Source organism: Hoplias malabaricus, chromosome 9 (assembly GCF_029633855.1).
Source record: "Hoplias malabaricus isolate fHopMal1 chromosome 9, fHopMal1.hap1, whole genome shotgun sequence".
Classification (NCBI taxonomy): Eukaryota; Metazoa; Chordata; class Actinopteri; order Characiformes; family Erythrinidae; genus Hoplias; species Hoplias malabaricus.
The window spans coordinates 8195792-8214133 of record NC_089808.1 but is presented as its reverse complement, the minus strand read 5'-3'; the positions used below and the strand labels follow the sequence as shown (position 1 = coordinate 8214133).

The window sequence follows — 18342 nt, the reverse complement described above, 5'->3', positions numbered from 1 at the left end:
CTGAAGATTTCATGCCCAGGTACAGACTGAGTACTCTTTGGCTGCAGTTTTCGAAAAATCTGCACCACATGATTAAATTCCCGCCATCTTCAAAACACACTTCGGCACGGAACACATCTAATCCTGAGGTGGCGTGACAAGCACAAGAAAACGTTTACAACACCGCGTTTTAACGTTCTGCAGTATTTCACTGGCTCTTGGTGTTATATAAAATAAACATTTACATTCAGAAACAAAAGAACTATGTTTAAGATGCAGTTTAGGATAATATTTTCGTGCGCATTTTAAACTCCACGGTCTGCTTTACGGAATTGCTTGTGGCTCTGTGTTGGACCGAACCATTGCTCTGGGCGGAGGGGGTGCCAACAAGATATTATCAGATTTTTTGTGTGTTTTCAACAAGCTAATCAATATATGTACTCAAATCCACATTAGATAGTGTTTGTTTGCTTTGTAGTATGTATGCTTTCAAAAATCCCAAGTTGACAAAATAAACCCCACAGATACTAAGTCTGTAACCCCCCTAAAACATAAGAGGATATGAGGACTCCAGTCTGCGGAGATTCTTTTTTTTTTAAGGCGAGCTGTGTGATTTTAATGCTGTAGTTTTTAATTCTTTTTTTTTCTTAAACATAGCACCATGTCGGTGGCTTTTGCGCCTCACAGACAACGCGCCAAAGGCGACATTACACCCGCGGGAATACAGAAGGTAACTGTTTTAATCAGAAAATGGGATAAATTGTGCCTACGGTCTGTTAGCCAGCTACGAAGCTAAGCTATCGCTAACTAACACCAGAACTAAACCGCCCACACTGATGTTATTGTCTAATGTTCGATTAAACCACATTTTGTATTGGTTTTCTTCGCACTGTTATTTAACAGCTCACTGAAGCTGTATATTTCCGTCACAGCGTTTTTAACACCAGTTCGCGTTAACCTGATTGTGTGGTGTATATCATTAGCTGTCGTCTTTTGTTGTGTGAACCTTAAGTTAGCTCTTATTCACCAGTCGCTCATTCGAATTCACCGTTCCACCTTAAATAGTGAGGGGCAGAATGGAGCTGCTGCGCCATTTAAGGTGGAACGAGAAATTAGAATGAGAAACAGAATTTTATTTTCGGTTTTTATCTGGCAGAAGGTATCAGGCTTGTCTAATTCTTAAGACGCCTCAAGCTTCTTAAACGTTAGCTAGCTAGATAATGTCCAAAAGCTCAACACGAGACATGAAAAAATGGGTTATGTAAATGTATTTTCGTTTAGAAAATAATAATAAAACAACAGCTGTTTTCTTTAACGTATTACTGGTGATATACACCCTCATTATCACAAGGAAAATGCTTTACATGGGTTAAAATAGCCTGCTAAAACACCCAGCATCGCCGTTTGATATTGCTGGTCATGGGTAAATATTATAGGGCTGGAAATTTCCTCAGTAACAAATTTAAATCATACATGTTCCAAATGGCCAACCTTTGATGTCAGCTATTTATTGTTGATTATTACGAATAATGTTGTTGTTAAATAATTTAGGGGATATTACATCAAGTCGCATAACAGGAGGTAAAGAATTGTCTATAGAGGAGTTTCGACCAATCAGACGCAAATATGTGGAACATCGCCACTACAATGCACTGGTTTTCTGCGAGTTTTTAAAAAAGCATTTCAGAATATCTTAAGATGTCTCATGTCTACCCCAAAACATCACACTAGAGTAATAATCCCCAAAGCAGGATTTCTAAATGTAGCCAGTTAATGGCATCCTTACACTGTGACAATGGCTGTGTAGAGTCAGTGTTTTTCTTGCCTTGACATTCCAGTACAATCAGCCAAGTTTTTAGACAGTGACCCTACAATATCAAGTCTGTGACTTAAAGCTCTTTAAATGTGTGAGGGTGCTGGTATCTGACCTTTGTGATATACATATCTGTGGATTCATATATGTCTGATTTCATCTCTGTATGAAATGTAACCCTTATTTTTACATGGCCTCAAAGAAAATAATAATAACCAGAGCAAATTGAACATATATTTGTATAGACTCCAACACTGTCTAAACACTCAGCTGCAGGTTTATTTTATAACAAATATACTCTCAGTTGCATCTATTGATTTAAAGGTTATGATTAGAGCTTAGGATTTAAATAAAATTTATAGTTAAAGATATGACTAGTTGCATGTAGTTTAACATGTCTTTTCTTCCCAGCTTCTCGATGAAAACAATCAGTTGATCCAGTGTATCATGGACTTCCAAAGCAAAGGAAAAACTGCAGAATGTTCACAGTAAGTCTCTTGTTTATCACATTACACCACAACCATTTAAACAATTGATTAGTATGTTTTCAGATTAAAAAATTACATATGACTTTCATTATTTGTTCAAATACAATCTCGCACACATTGAACAGCCTTTGCAGGTGCTCCTTGTGCATTTATCAGTGCTTGTTTATAGGATGCCCCAATTAAGTTGTGTTTTGGGTTTGTAGGAGATGGGCTTGGCTAAATTGTGTTTCACTGTGTTCTATTTGTCGTCCCCCCACCAACAGTTACCAGCAGATGCTTCACAGAAATTTGGTCTACCTGGCGACAATAGCAGACTCCAATCAGAACATGCAGTCTCTTTTACCAGCTGTGAGTACTGACTTTGTCACTCTGTTTTGAGTGAATTCCAGTAGTGTGTATCTTGAGCATTACCTGAAGATTGCTCAGTGTGGACACTTTGGACATTGTCTTACACAGACACTTATTCTTTGGGCTCCATTCTTTCTTCATTTTTGTGTTTTCTCTGCTCTACTTTGTCACACCTGACGCACAAACACTTAAAGGTCTTTAAATAGCAAAGTTATTTGATTAATTGTATCAGGTGTGGAACAGTACATTTCTGTTGAAGGCAGTGGATGTAATATCTTTTTCTGAACTGAGATCTGAGGTGTTTTCAGTTAGGTCTGGGAATTACCACAGCACATTGTTTCTGTTAAGTTTTGTTGATATCTCTATTCTAAGAGACAAAGTGATAAAGGGGCAATGTTTTCTCAGGATTCTATTCTCTTCTCCTCAATGCTTTTTGCCTTGTACCAAAATTTCACACTTGAGGCATTTTGTTCGTTTAAGAAACAAAAACAGTTCTTGTGTTTTTCTCATCATGTATTAAGTTGTAATACATGCTGCCTTTACCATATTCTGTAGGTTTAATCTGCACAAAAACCTGTAATTTATAAAAGGCAGGTGTTATTGCTGCACTGCGTTCCTTTTTATAACCTAATTTGTTATAATTATTTGACGTCTGATTAACAGTGCATCTCTCTCCATAGCCACCCACCCAGAACATGCCTATGTCGGGAGGAATGAATCAGAGCGGCCCCCCTCCACAGCCCCCCCACGGCCACAGCATGCCGTCAGACGGCCCCCCTGCTCCACACATGCAGAACCAGATGAACGGCCAGATGCCTGGTACGAGAGCACTGTCCTACTCTGCAGCTCCGTTTTCATATCACTGTCGCTTAGCAACACTGCAGGCTCCCCTCTGGATGAGCGCTGGGTGATGATGTCAGCGCCTCTTTGTGCTCTGTGTTGTTTTGGATGCACTGTTGCACTAGGGCTGTGTTTACGTTGTATATGCTTTAAAGGCTAAGCACCACTTAATTGTAGTTACTGACATATATAAGTATGAATTAAAATGAAAATAGCAGCTTAATTTGCTTTAAAACTGACAGTTTTATTAAATTGACGGAAAAACCAGAGCTCGCTACGGAAATTCTTAAACGCAACCGTGAAGTCACTGGTGGACAACAGCTGAACAACGCAGCGATAAAACACCATTATGACTGACTGTTATGACAGTATCTAGCTAAATAACCAACATTATTCATGACAATAGCCTAGCAATAAGCTAAACTCAAATGTAGAGGTACCGTTATTCTTGTAAATGTGATCGAAGTCGAACTCGAATTCATCCGACACTATAAACCTCCGTAATGCAGCTACGTAGCCTAGTATAATCTGAGCCACCGAGTTTAGCGAGTCAAGCCAACGTTAACTAACACCAACTAAAACAGGCGAAGTGAGTGTCCTTACCCTGTTTACCTCCATGTTACAGAGGCTCTTGAACACCTTTCGTTGGTGTCCTTACATGCCCATATTGTTGGAAAAGCACCAGTGAAATGAGCTACAGATAACGGAGTGAGCAGATGGTCCTTTCCAAAGTGCCCGTTTAAAGTTGACAAATTAAGTCCATTTTCTGGATATTTTGGGATCTTTGGGCCATTTGTACGCAGATGTCCCACGGTACATTGAATGATTGCAGCCAAAAAACAACACACCTTTTCGTCATTTTGCATTAAATTAAGTGCGACTTCTAGAGTTGTTGTCCACCATCTACGTCACAGGCAAGACGCCTATTAGTTTCCCAACACCGCTGGGGGGGGACCAACGGTCTTTTAAACCTTATTCCTTGAAGAAATAACATGTTTTCTGACTATCAATAAACACAAGTTCGGAACTCAAATTCCACTGTATTTATTTGTTTGACACTTTCATATCGCTGGTGCTTAGCCTTTAATAAAGCAGATTTCTACATATAATTTAACACTTGATATATTCTGACAGTGCTCTCTTTGTCTGTGATTTGGCCAAATAATATATTTTACACAAACATATCTTGTCAGAGGCTTCTTCTGTATTTTTTAACCTTGTGGTTTCCAAACCTTTCTGCATAGCCCCTTTTTAAAGATAATGCCCCATTCTGATGCACACATAAAAAAAGCCTTTTAATTCCACCATCCACTGGCATTTATTGTAAACATTGTAATGTATGCAATTGCATTCCTTCATTCATTAACTTAATGAATTCATTGCCTTGGATTATTTATATTATTTTTGAATATTGCAGGAGTTTTCCTCCTTTATCTCTAATGGACTTGATTATGTGGTTTCTAACGTCATAACACTGTGATCTACGTCGGTAGAGAGAGCAGTTGAAGTACTGAAGCCTAAAAATGTACCTAAACCATTAGCTAATATGCCAGTTTCTTTTTGAAATTTGTGATTACACAAATTGTGCTTTCTTTATAGGACCCAACCACATGCCCATGCAGGGCCCCGGTCCTAACCAACCTCCAAACATGCCCAGTGGCTCCATGAACATACCCCCCAGCAGCCACACCTCCATGGCGGCATACAATCACACCGTGCCCTCTTCCCAAGGCATTCCCAGCCAGGGCCAGATGAACATGAGCCAGGGCCAGCCAATGGGCAGCTACGGTCCCAGGCCCAGCATGAACATGCAGCCCAACCAAGGTATTATTATGGAATATGTAAGCTATGCGTAATGTGTGTTTGGCGGGTTGTGGAAATTGATAAACGAGTGACGTGGAATAGGGCTGGTGTATCATTCACAATAATACCAATATAAACTTGATATGCTGACTTGTTTGTCTAATGACATAATTACGTCGTTCAGTTGCGTTTAATACGGTGTATGTTCATTATAGAAGTAACTTAGCCACAAGTATAGTGAAAAATGGCTCTGAGGTGGAAGAGCTTTCTCCAAAAGGGGAGTGATTTCAGTTGAGTGGAGGTTGTTTGGTTGCAAAATATCAGACGTGCAATAAAACCATGGTAATTGTAAGATATTAAAGAAGCATGTAATAATAAAACAAGGAAACAACAAATTTGTTTCACCTCCTCAAGCAGAAATACCCATTTCAGTACAAGGAACGCCACAAGGAGAGTTCAGCTGACAATGTGAGCTCTAACCAAAGTATAGACCCCACATTGACTCAGTATATTTACTTTTCTGTATTTGTTTTGTTATTTACTGGAGCTTGTGGGGAATTATTGGATATTTGTTAACGTTTGCTGTTTGTATGCACCCACAAAATGTTCTGCAGCTTAGTTGTGGGGTAGATGTATATGCTACAATATTTATTTTATACAATGTCAGAGTCTTGGTATTGTTCACAAAATAAGCAAATGTTTACAAATTTTTTTTTTGTCTTTAGGTCCTATGATGCACCAGCAGCCTCCCTCTCAGCAGTATAACTTGCCCCCTGGTGGTGGTGGGCAGCATTACCAGGGTCAACAGAATCCAATGGGTATGATGGGCCAGGGTAACCATGTGATGGGACAGAGGCCGATGCCTCCATACAGACCACCTCAGCAAGGTTTGACATTTATGGTTTCCCAGTGCCTGTTATAGCTAGGCTGCTTTTTTTTAACTGCAGTAAACAAATACCAGATGATTTTGGTATGACTTTAAATATATAATTTAATATTAAAGCAAAACAATGCAGTTTTCTTTTCCTTTTATGTGCACATCAAAAAAGGCTGTACCCCATTATGTTAATTACATTTGAACATGCTCAATTTTTATTATTATTATTATTATTATTATATTTTATAATATAATAATAATATTTATAATATTATATAATACCTGTTTTGAGAGATTTTTCCCCCTGTTGTGGTTCTCTTTTGAAGTGTTTGTGGTTCTTTACTTTCTGCTTTAAGATTCCCCAAGGTTATATTGTATCAGGTGACATACTTTAGTTGAAGAGAATTTCTTCCTCTCCTTTGATATTTGGCATGTGATTAGAATACTTCCCTTTTTGGCAAACTTCTTGAATGGCAGTAGATGTTTAATTAAATATTTGTATGTATAAAATAGCATTCATGATGTTCATCTAAGGAAATGATCTACTCTTTGACTGCTGATTTAATAGTCCACGTTACACACCACCTGAACCCTTTTGAAAAGTTTGGACTTGGTGCGCAAGTCTTGGCCACGTTCTTGCTGAGTTTGTATTTTTTTGTTCCTTTGTAAACTTGTAAACAATGTTTTTGTAGTATTTCTTTGACAACAGCCTTAGAAGTTGACTTTATGCAATATTCAGTGCACTATCAGAACACTTGCTCACAATACTGATGCACCTGGCTTGTTTGTGTGTATAAATAAATAAATGAATGAATGACCTACGCCAGGCTGCTGTTCAAGGACAGTCGCGACAACTTTTGTGTACTGCTAACGGGTCTCTTTTAATACTTGCCTATAATTACTGCAGCTGTATATTTGCATATGTTTAATATCATGTACATAGTGAAGTTTTTATGTCAGGTTTTAAACTTTCCCATATAATGCCGTTTGGAGCAGTGATGGATTACACACATCACTTAGGAGACAAAATTTGAGAAAATCCAAAAGGTTTAAAAAGTTGAATCAACTTTAAATAATATTGATGTAAACGTAAACCTCCAATTTGAAATGGCATGGCACATAATAGCATATCTTCTTTTGTTCTACTTAAAATATATTATTCATTTTACTAATATACATAAAAATAAAAAAAAATTAAGGTCATTTTTTTGTGTCCTCCATATCTAGACACTTGTATCAGTTTTTACTTGTTGTACAGGATCTAAGTTATGGTAGTATTCATCCGTATTCTATATAGCTGTGCTAAAAATATGCTAAAATTATTTTTTAGGGCCTCCCCAGCAGTATCCAGGCCAGGAAGACTACTATGGAGAACAGTACAGCCATGGAGGCCAAGGGGCACCTGAGGGTAGGGGTTTCCTTCTTGTCTTTTTACCCTTAATAATCCACATTGCAGGCCTAATCACCTGACACTTTATAGTAATTTAAGAGCACATAACTAATTTGTTCTGTTGTACCTTGATGCAGTTTTCCTTTTCAGTGCCCACATAATTAAATTGCCTATAGGGTCTAGGACTGGGCATTAATTCAGTATCAGTATACATCACAATATAAAATGTTTCAATAACAATGATAGGAATTTTAAACACATTTTCAATATTTCAATATGTACTCAGTTCAATGCATACTGTTCATATCTATATTGGAGTTATATCTTATTTACCAAAATTAAGCAACATATTGGGATTATACATTTTGGCCATAATATCCAGCCCTTACGGACGGCACGGTGGTGCAGCAGGTTAGTGTCGCAGTCACACAGCTCCAGGGACCTGGAGGTTGTGGGTTCGAATCCCGCTCCAGGTGACTGTCTGCGAGGAGTGTGGTGAGTTCTCCCTGTGTCTGCGTGGGTTTCCTCCCACAGTCCAAAAACACACGTTTGTAGGTGGATTGACGACTCAAAAGTGTTCATAGGTGTGAGTGTGTGTTGCCCTGTGATGGACTGGCGCCCCCTCCAGGGTGTATTCCTGCCTTGCCCCCAATAATTCCAGGTAGGCTCTGGACCCACCGTGATCCTGAACTGGATAAGTGCGTCTAGCCCTTACAGGGTCCTGTCTTGGCAGCTACTGCCTTATTGTTTTTAATATTGTCTCCTAAGGCCATTTCAGCTTCAGCACACAGCCCTGTAAAGATATAAATTTTTATTTTTATTTCTTGGTCAAGTATGCTTGGCGTATACTGATACGATAGGCTATCTAGAGAAGTAATACTATAGGCAAACAGCACCTTTGCCTTGTTTTGCGCAAGGGTAGGTCAAACAAACAGTGAGGATTTAAGTGTTCATCAGAATTAATACCATCTGGTGGTCACTGAGCTGACTGATATCTGTGATTGAATGTGAACAGTTATCAAAGCTTGTGAATTCCATAGCATGATGACCACAGCCATAGTTTCCTCTGTGGTTCTGAGATGGGATGTTGACATTCTCTTGGTAAAGCAATGTTAATAAATGTTATGTATGCTGGAAATGGTAACCAAGACCATGGACTGTGATTATATGGTAATTTTATATATTAAAGATAATACACATATACGCTTGTGATGTTGCAATTCAGAATCACAAAGAGATGCTGGCGTTTTGTGGTAGGGCTGGGCGATATATTGAGATATTAAAATATATCGAGATAGAACAGAGCGGGATTTGGAGTGAGGCTATATCGCTTGGATCTATATTTTTAATTTTTAAAAGTCTAAATCTTGAACAGGGCCATTCTGTGCTCTGCTCAGCTCGTCTGCTTCGCTCTGCTCACAGCCCCACCCCCACCTGCATTGAACAGCGGTTCGGTTATATGTAAATGGTTCAGATTTTACCGGTCAGATGAGTAACAGAAACGGCTATCTGCAGAGAATGCCGAATGGAGGTGGTATCAAAATGCGGGGGTTACTCCCAGCCTATTTCACCACTTACAACAGCAGCACAAACTTCTGTACGAAGCTGTTAAACTCTGACGTGCTGCTGCTACTGTTCTGAGGTATTCCCGTCCCAGTACAGTTCCCATAAACCAGACAGCATTGCAAGCTTCATTAGCTAACGCTGTGCCTTACGAAAAGAAAAGTATGAAGTGGCGTGGTATTAATAAAGCGGAAGTTGACTACAGAGCAAAAGGTTATGATCCCTGTCTCAACAATTGAGAAAATGGGCTGCAAAAGGCTGATTTAAAACTCCTGACACATGATACCAATTGTCCATTCAACATTTAAGTCCGACAAACTCTTTCCAACCGGCTCGTGAGAGTAAAACATTTTGCCTTGACGACAGATGCATGGTCAAGTCACACCTGTGAGCCGTATTTGAGCGTGAGTATCCGCTTTATTGAAGATTGGGAAATTAAAATGCGTGTCTGCAGACGAGCTATTTCCCAGAAGTCCACACTGGGAGCACAGAGCCGAAGCCGTCTGTAAATTAATAAAGTCATTTGACATGTACTTTACTCTTTATTTTGATAAATAAAATGTTTTCCTGACATCTTTTTGCTTTGCTTTACATCTACATTTTTTTCAATATACAATTATGGGGAACAGTTAATGAAAACCTTTGTCTTAAACGTACATGAACATTTGATTTTCATGTGAATATTGAGAGATGAGGTTGAGTTAACACACAAAACTGAATGTTCTATTTATAAAATGTTTATAGAACATTTTTCACATACTTCTTAACAACATATATCATATATCACCATTCAACTAAAATATAGAGATTTTTTTTTTTTGTCAATATTGCCCAGTCCTACTGATGACTGAAGGATTGGATTTTTTTTTTAATTTCATTCAGTCTGTTTACATATTTTTTTATTTGCACAAAGTACACACACAGGAGGAAGCACTTTGGTAAAGTCTGCTTCACGGGAAACTGACTATTTTTGCTCTGTATTTCCATCCATCCATTATCTGTAAGCGCTTATCCAGTTCAGGGTCACGGTGGGTCCAGAGCCCACCTGGAATCATTGGGCGCAAGGCAGCAATACACCCTGGAGGGGGCGCCAGTCCTTCACAGGGGGACTCGCACATTCACTCACACCTACGGACACTTTTGCGTCGCCAATCCACCTACCAACGTGTGTTTTTGGACTGTGGGAGGAAACTGGAGCACCCGGCGGAAACCCACACAGACACAGGGAGAACACACCACACTCCTCACAGACAGTCACCCGGAGGAAACCCACACAGACACAGGGAGAACACACCACACTCCTCACAGACGGTCACCCGGAGGAAACCCACACAGACACAGGGAGAACACACCACACTCTTCACAGACAGTCACCCGGAGCGGGAATCGAACCTACAACCTCCAAGTCACGGGACCTGTGTGACTTGCTCTGTATGTTTTCGGTTTAAAGTTTAATAGCACAGCTATGAGGCTTTTGTTGTGCAGGAAAATAACATTTTATTTAAGGGCGTTATTATATAATATATGTCAATAGTTTATTTTTGAGCAATGTCTCATGTACATCTACCGCTGAATGTTAATAAAACTTCCTGTGTGACATTTGGGACCGGTAGCTTTGACTCAGAAGTGCCTTTTTGTTATTATCGCCACTCACATCAAGATATAATTTTTGGTTCATATCGCCCAGCTCTATCTTGTGGGGAATGTTTTGGCAGGCAAGCAAAAGCATTTCAACACACTTTCGTACATGAGACAACCCTACAGACTGAAAAACCTTGCAGTTGACATTCATGGCACCATTCTCCAGTAAACTGTTTCATCATGGCTGAATTTGCAGGAAAAAAAACCTCTCCTGCTGCTGCTAACTGTGTCCTAACCTCTTGGTATGATATTTTTAAATCTCACTTTAACAGCCCGTTGATTGCTTCTTGTTATTTGTTGTCCAAAGCTTACTGTGTTTTAGTAACAGGTTGTTGTTGGTACTCTTGATTACTACTGGTCTGTTTTATTTTGCAGCTAGTTTAATGGAATATCAGTCAGTTAAGATAAAGCTTATGTTTGTGAGAAGTTTCAAGCTTAGAAGACTACAGCATGGTTTTATCTGCCCAGCACAAGCCCAGTGTTGCTCGTTCTCTCTCTCTCTCTCTCTTTCACCTGCCCCTCTCGTTGCCACCTTCATTCTCCCTCCCTGTATATGTAGACAAAATGGTGCCGAAATACTCCCTCGCTCTCAGCTCATACGCTTCTCATATTTCACTTCAGCACGCGTGTCATCGGGAGCAGAAATATTGCTTTACTTTTTTTGCAAACTGTGGCATTCCATTGTACTTTTAGATGATGGTGTGTCATCAGAATCTGTAGAATATTTGAACCAGAGGGGTGCTGCAGAGCATAACTAACCATAATAAATGTAATTTTAACAATTTGGAAAAATGTGCTAAATATTGAATCATGAAGCAGGGCTTTAAATTACAGATAAATTCTTTTCAGCTGTAAATGTGTGTTAGTGTGTTGTCGCTTTTACCTTTTTAAACGCCATGAATGGTGTGCAGTTTTCTCATTTGTAATTTCTAATTCAAATGTCCAATTGATACTACCTGCAATTGCAGCATGTCTAGGCAGTATTAGACTTTTAAAAATTGAACTAAGCGTAATAAACCTGTCACGTTTGTGCTTGCTTGTAGGAAATTCCCAGTATGGTCAGCAGCAGGAAGCTTACCAGCAAGGACCTCCTCAAACACAGGGTTACCCAACCCAGCAGCAGTACCCAGCACAACAGGGCTACCCAGGCCAACAGCAGGGTTATGGTGAGTTTTGCAACATTCAGAGATGTGAGCATAAAACCGTCTTAGTTTCCTTTTATCTGTACGTTCCTTTTATTCATAAAAATTGCAAAAGGTGCTTTATGGATATGAGAGAACGCTACAGGTGTTGAAGAAGACTGAGTGATGAAGCAGCACAAACTGTGTGTAGAATACTTACCTTACTGTGAACAGAGGTGGCTAGGATATGGCTCAAAACTCTCCAAGTGGAAGTGGGAACTCCTCATCCACTTCTTTGCTGTTTTTATTTATTTATTTATTTATTTTTTGTATTGTTCTCACCCCCCCAACTCCCCAACTCTAATGCTGTCAGCTTGTCTCTCCCTCTTTCTCTGGCGGGGCCAGAGGCCTCTCACATCTTAATAATGAGCTGCTGGAGAGACACACACACACACACACACACACACACACACTTGCTCCACAAAGCTTTGGGCACCATCTGGAAGACGCTCTCCCGAGCCCCCACAAGGTTAAGATGGTCCAGCACACCTAATGATCCTGCGTGGGCTCGTTTTGAATGAGGAGAATCAGAGTGGGCCCAGTGTGTTCCGTAAATGGCCGAGTGCTCGGCCAGCCCACGTCAGTCTTAATGAGGCTGGGCTTTTTTAAATCAAGCTTTATGGACTCCTTGATGTTGGGCCACATTAGCAGGGCAGCATGCTCCTTGTGGGTCCACCGCCGTAATTATACGCGGTGCTGTTCGGTGCCAGCCTTCCTCCTACTACTACTCCTCTTCCTCTTGCTCATCAGAGCCAGTGTACTGATTGATTTTCTCTTGGGCAGTGTTGTGTTTAACTCCCAGGTGTCTTTTCTTTTCTTTTTTTTTTCCTTTTAAAAACAGAAGTAAGCTTGTTTGACTTCCATATGTAACTTTGACAAACAATCAGAAAATGGTACAAAGGGTATCTGGGGTGGCTTGGATCATGCAAATTAATTCCCAGAGGCCTTCTATGCAATGTCGTTCTAGTGTATATAAAAATGTGTGTTTCTTGGATAAGTCAAATTTAGTCAGTTTCCTCCCTTATGGTGTCAGATGTAATTTGAAATATTAATTTTTCATTCTTATGTTTTGTGCTAGCAATCTAAAATGATGAAAGCTTACAGCCTGTCATTTAGCACTGTGCACACTGCAAGCCTAAACAGTCCCTCACATATGAGTTCTTAAGTAATTACATATAGTTTTCCTGTTGTTGTGCGTATCCCCCAGGTTTGGATTTTTAAGTACGATACTCACCCTATCTTTTGCTTTCTTTATAGGGCCCTCTCAAGCTGGTCCTGGACAGTACCCCAATTACCCGCAGGGCCAAGGTCAACAGTATGCAGCCTACAGGCCCCCTCAGCCTGGACCTCCACAAGGCCAACCGCAGCGCCCGTACGGCTATGACCAGGTAACGAAAGCGGAAATGGAAAGCAATGAATGTGCTCCTTTGAATGCATTTGCTTAGATTAGGATTTCTAAGGAACACAATCCTGTTTTATGTGGTAAGTATACTGTTTGCAGCTTTCAACACTGGTCTCTTTAACCCAGTCCTTAACCAAGCCAGTCCACTTTTTCTGTGTGTTCCAGTTTTGAATTGGCACAGTTTTTCAGGCACAACACATGGCTTGTTTATAAAAAATACTAATATTGGTTTATTACGGAAACAAGCTTATTGCAGCAGCCCTGCTCAGTAGCTGCTTCAGATTCGAGTACAACATATCCAGGTAATCAAGGGCTGTGGAACAGACTGCCAGGCCCAGGTGAGTTCAGTACTGGAGGAAAATAAATGAGCAGTCTGGCAAAATAACTCAGATGTGGGCTGAGCTGAAATCTTAGGTGTTTGAGTTTTTTGTTGTATTTCAGAAGCTGTTAGAGGACAGTACCAGGTACATGGTAATCACAGTCAGTTTTATGTTTAAAAGAAAATAAAAAAGGGTTCAATCCTCTGCAAAAAATCTCTTGGTCATCACTGTGTAACACACGCAAATAGAACTCTGTGCTTCCTGTGTTTCTTAGTGGCCCTCTGTGAGAGGCCACAGTGTTCCTTTCATATCTCTATCTTTGAACATTCAGGGGCACATGAGGAAATAGCGGACCGAGTATTTCAACCCCTGACTAGATCTGTAAGAAGCAAAGGTAATGGTTGCCATAAAGACCGCCATTGTCAAATCTAGACGTTTTGACTCCTGGCCTCTTATTTTTTTTTATTTGTTTATTTATTTATTTATTATTATTATTTTTTACCCCTCCCCTCCCTTCCCTCCTGTTCTGTATTCTTCATTTTCTGATCTTTTATTTTACATTCTTTTGTAATCAGGGGTCGAAATAATTCTCAGGTCCCTTTTTTAGAAAGGTCACTCATTGCTGGGCAAGACTGGATGTAATTGTGATTTGATATGATCGTGAGTATGCAAATACACAAAAACCAGCAAAATATCCAAACTCTGAACCCTTGTGTACAATGCGTTCATTCATTATATAATAAACCCTTCAAAGTGCTGCAAGCTTGGAATATTGTCAAGCCATTTTCGACCCCTGTTTAGAAATCTCCATGTAAAATACTAAAAATGCTGAAAATGGCCGTTGGAAAACAAGTAAAAAAAAAAAAAAAAAAAAGACGTATTTCACACTTTATAATTTTGACATGTTTCGCTCTGTCTTTCTCAGTCACTCGTTCTTACTCCCTCTTTTTCTCAGCATTCACATTTCTCATTCATGGCATTGCTGCCACCTACTGGTTCAATGTAGTCAACAGACTGTTAAAGAAACACGTGAATGCTTTAACATCTGATATAACTAACATAGTCCCAACTGCCAGAAGGTCACACACCAAACATTTTATTCCTAGCCGTGTCTAACTTTGTACAGACTATTTATTCACACTCTATTTGTCATTGAACGTATTTTAAAATTCAGTTAGAAATAGGTTGAATTTATAAAGCATGTTCTCAATGAAAACCACAACCCCCTGCCTTTTTTTTCCATTTTCCTGCCTTCAGAAACACTCAGGGTTTTTTATGATCCTACTCATACCAATGTCATGATATGTTGAAGCGATTGCATTTCTGCATTGATATAAAAGAGGATGCTTTTTCAAAAATAAATTAAGGGGGAAATATGTCAGCCCCTGATGATTTCATGCCCCTTCCATCTAACACAAAAAACAAACCCTGCTGTTTTCACATACGTTGACATTTGTATAGGTGTTGCTCATAACAAATTCAGTTTAAAAAATGCTGAAGCACTACACGAACAGCCAGCGTGAAGCCTCTGTCAGCAGCAAGGGAGGCATTTCAGGATAAAGAAAAAAGAGAAGCTCACACTCCTGCATTCTTGTTGTTGCTTATCCACAGGGTCAATACGGCAATTACCAGCAGTAAATGACAGCCGCCATTCTTCCTGTTCCAGCGTCTCTGTGGCGTTGTCTTTCTGGACCTGCGGAAGGGCTATCGCTCTCTAAGACCTGCCCTCAACCCCACGCCACGCCACTTTTCCAAATTATGAAGAGATGGATGCCTCCCTTTTCACACCTAGACTGATGCCTCCCCACAAACACGTTTTAGAAATCCCCTGTTTCCTATTCATAGGAACACATACTGTCCTCACACTTTTTTCAATGTCTAAGCCACTTTTCCACACTCATTCCGTCGCTTGAAGAAGTTGCAGTTCTACAGGTACAGTTTATATCATACTACATAGCTGGCGATTGGACTCATGGCCTGTAATGGCCTTCCTTTCTCAAAGTGGTGCCAGGTTGGTGCAGGTTGCATTCATTGGCAAGCTAATGAGCAAAATGTGAAAATATATTTACTGTTCCTTACATTGTGGCTCTACTCAGTTTTAATTCTTTGAAGTTCCATCAGAAGCCATTTTTTTGGAAAGCAGCAATGCCTTAAAGAGAAATCAGCGCTGCCTTACACAATTTCCACAACTCATTGGGGTGATGTTGATAAACTGCAGCATCAAGTCATGTTGCTAACACACTGCAACAGGAACTGTATCTTCGTTCCTCATGTAAAAGTTTATTTAGATGAAGCAATAATAATGCTTGGGTGGGAGGCAGAGGGGCCCAGAGAGATGATCTTGCACAGGGAATATTCTTCTTACACGTCAAGGTCAAAATTATGTCACAATGTACAAATGTATTTTATGCTTTCCAAATAGAGCTTAATTTGTACTGAGGATTTGGAAGCCTAGCTCTAAATATTGTACCTTTTTTTGCTAAATGTGTCTATATTAGTTTGCTTTTTTTTTTCCTTCTAAAACTGTTGTCCCCTTTGTAGTGTAATGTTTTTGATTTCTCCCCACCATGCTGAACCTTGATTAAACCCATCTGCTACTCTAGTGGCTCGCATGTCAATTGTCCACAGGGGGCCACTTCGTTTTAAGTGTAACGACTCTGCTGTACATCGAAATTTCCCCAAGAGTGGACAGTCTGGAGTTGCATTTAAATTGGGGTAATAGAACTGAGAAGTGAGGGGGGAAATGGACTAAGAGTTCAGTCATATTGCACCAGCTTGGCCAGCTGCTTGTTTGCAGCCGACACGATGTGGGCAACATTCTTTTTTTTTTTCATTTGTTTTTAATTTTGAAAAATGAAATTGGACTTCTGCCTATGAATGTGAAGATTGCAAGACTGTAACATATAGAGATATAAATAAATGTCCCTTACAGCTGTTGCAGTATTTATTTATTTTTTTTCCCCTCCAACCTGTTCCCCTGTTTATACTAGGAATTAACATCTCTCTAGAGTGATCTGATTGTAAACGGGCAGCAAAATCTCCAGTGACTGGTGGTCAGGTGTTGTTTTTTGGGTCTGGTAGTAGTGGGCTGTTACATTTAGATGGCATGGATTTTTCACTCAGTATCTTCTAAATGAATGTGAGAATCACTGTCTCCGCTGTGTTGTGGTTGATTACGGTGGACCTTCTTTTGTCGGATACATCGGAATGTTTTTGGCACAGACTGTAAATGTAACACTGTCATACGTCGCTGATCACCTACGAAGGTCTTTAATGCCCACAGTGTTCATAACTTTCTTCCACTGTAAAATGGGTGACTTTTGATCAAATCACTGTGGATGTATGCTAATACCAGTAGTAAACACCTTTATGGAATTAAATAATTGTCTTTGGAGTGTTCACCTGTGTCACATCAACGTGTTGCCCCCAGGACTATGTTGTCCAAGCTGGTCAAAATTACAAGACGCATGTTGTAAAGCATCCCATGCAATAAGTAATGTCATCATGCTTGTGGCCCTGGTGCCGTGATATCTGGTTATGGTTCCATCTTTTAGCTGATTATGTTTAACGCAACCTGGAAAGACAGCAAGACTTTAGAAGACCGAGTACCTTTTTTTTTTTTTTTTTTTTTTATAGATTTCTGAAAAATGTGAATTTGGCCAGTATTCCTCGATTTTTATTTTCTCACTTAAAGCTACAACCAGTATGTTTTAAGACCTCCGTTTGTTCAAATATGGTGTAAATCTTCTTTTGGTTTTGTTTTATTCCCACCCCTGTAAACCTAATATTATCATGTCAGCTGCACCCAATTTCTGTCGTCATACCTTTTAATTTAAGGGCTTAGAAAAATGTACTGATTGTAGCTCCTCATTTGTAATTCTGAGCATGTATAATTAAGAATCAAGTCTAAAGCCAGCAGAATTATTTAAGATCACAGTACCTGTCACCCCCCAACCCCCCATACTTTCTTTTTCCCCTCATGCTTTTTGTTTTGCTGGAAGGCCAGGTAGTGGAATTCCAGCTCAGAATGTTTGAGTACATTTGTGCTGATGAGAAACATTCATTTGGTGCTCTTGTATCATGATGCAACTTAAAGGTGCCATGACTGTCTCTGTTTTCATGACAATGTAAAGTTGTACATCATTGTAACTGAACAAAACCGCTGAATAAATTATTGTAATTTGAGATTTCATTTTTAGCCCTCTCTTTTTGCTGGTTTTGATTATTAGTAATAATTCCTGGATATTATTTCAAGGAATATTTTTGCAGAAAGTTGGTGACAAATTTAAAATATATAATGTAAATACATCACAAGTATATGTCAAAGCCTCCAGAAATGTTGCTTGAAATGAGCCTAAAGTGTGCTAAGAAAGCCAAAGCAAGTGCTAGCAGCTCTCAAGACATTATTACTACAGCCTCCCAAAATTAATTTGTAGTTTTTAGTGAACACCACAGCCAAGTGCTCGGGGGGTCAGAGGAAGCACCAAAACCAAACGTAGCTTAAAACAGAAAGCTGTATGCAGTAAATGTCCCTGTTGTAATCAAAATGTTACTCCTCTTATGGTTTTTAAAAAATAAAATATAAAAATCTGCTATTTAGCAAATGAAAGTGTTCATCTCTGTACAGCCCTAAACTTGTGTGAGAGTTGGCATCCAGAGCCTCTGTTGGGTGTGTGACCTACTATTGTGTTAACGCC

At 39.6% G+C, this 18342-nt stretch overlaps 1 protein-coding gene across 3 annotated transcripts; it reads left to right on the top strand.

Moving 5' to 3' along the window:
* Positions 1-548: 548 nt before the first annotated feature.
* On the top strand, positions 549-17830 carry ss18 (SS18 subunit of BAF chromatin remodeling complex). 3 transcript variants are annotated; one of them, XM_066681631.1, is made up of 11 exons: positions 549-709; positions 2204-2280; positions 2544-2628; positions 3309-3447; positions 5068-5292; positions 5997-6158; positions 7479-7556; positions 11786-11908; positions 13181-13311; positions 13977-14039; positions 15257-17830. In XM_066681631.1, exons 1-10 carry the CDS (start codon positions 641-643, stop codon positions 13992-13994), a joined length of 1107 nt encoding a protein of 368 aa, XP_066537728.1. In that variant the 5' UTR covers positions 549-640; the 3' UTR covers positions 13995-14039; positions 15257-17830. The 3 variants fall into 3 exon arrangements, 2 of the variants coding, with proteins under 2 accessions (XP_066537728.1, XP_066537727.1); XR_010804221.1 differs by having other exon boundaries at positions 13181-14039; XM_066681630.1 differs by lacking the exon at positions 13977-14039.
* The last annotated feature ends 512 nt before the right edge of the window (positions 17831-18342 follow it).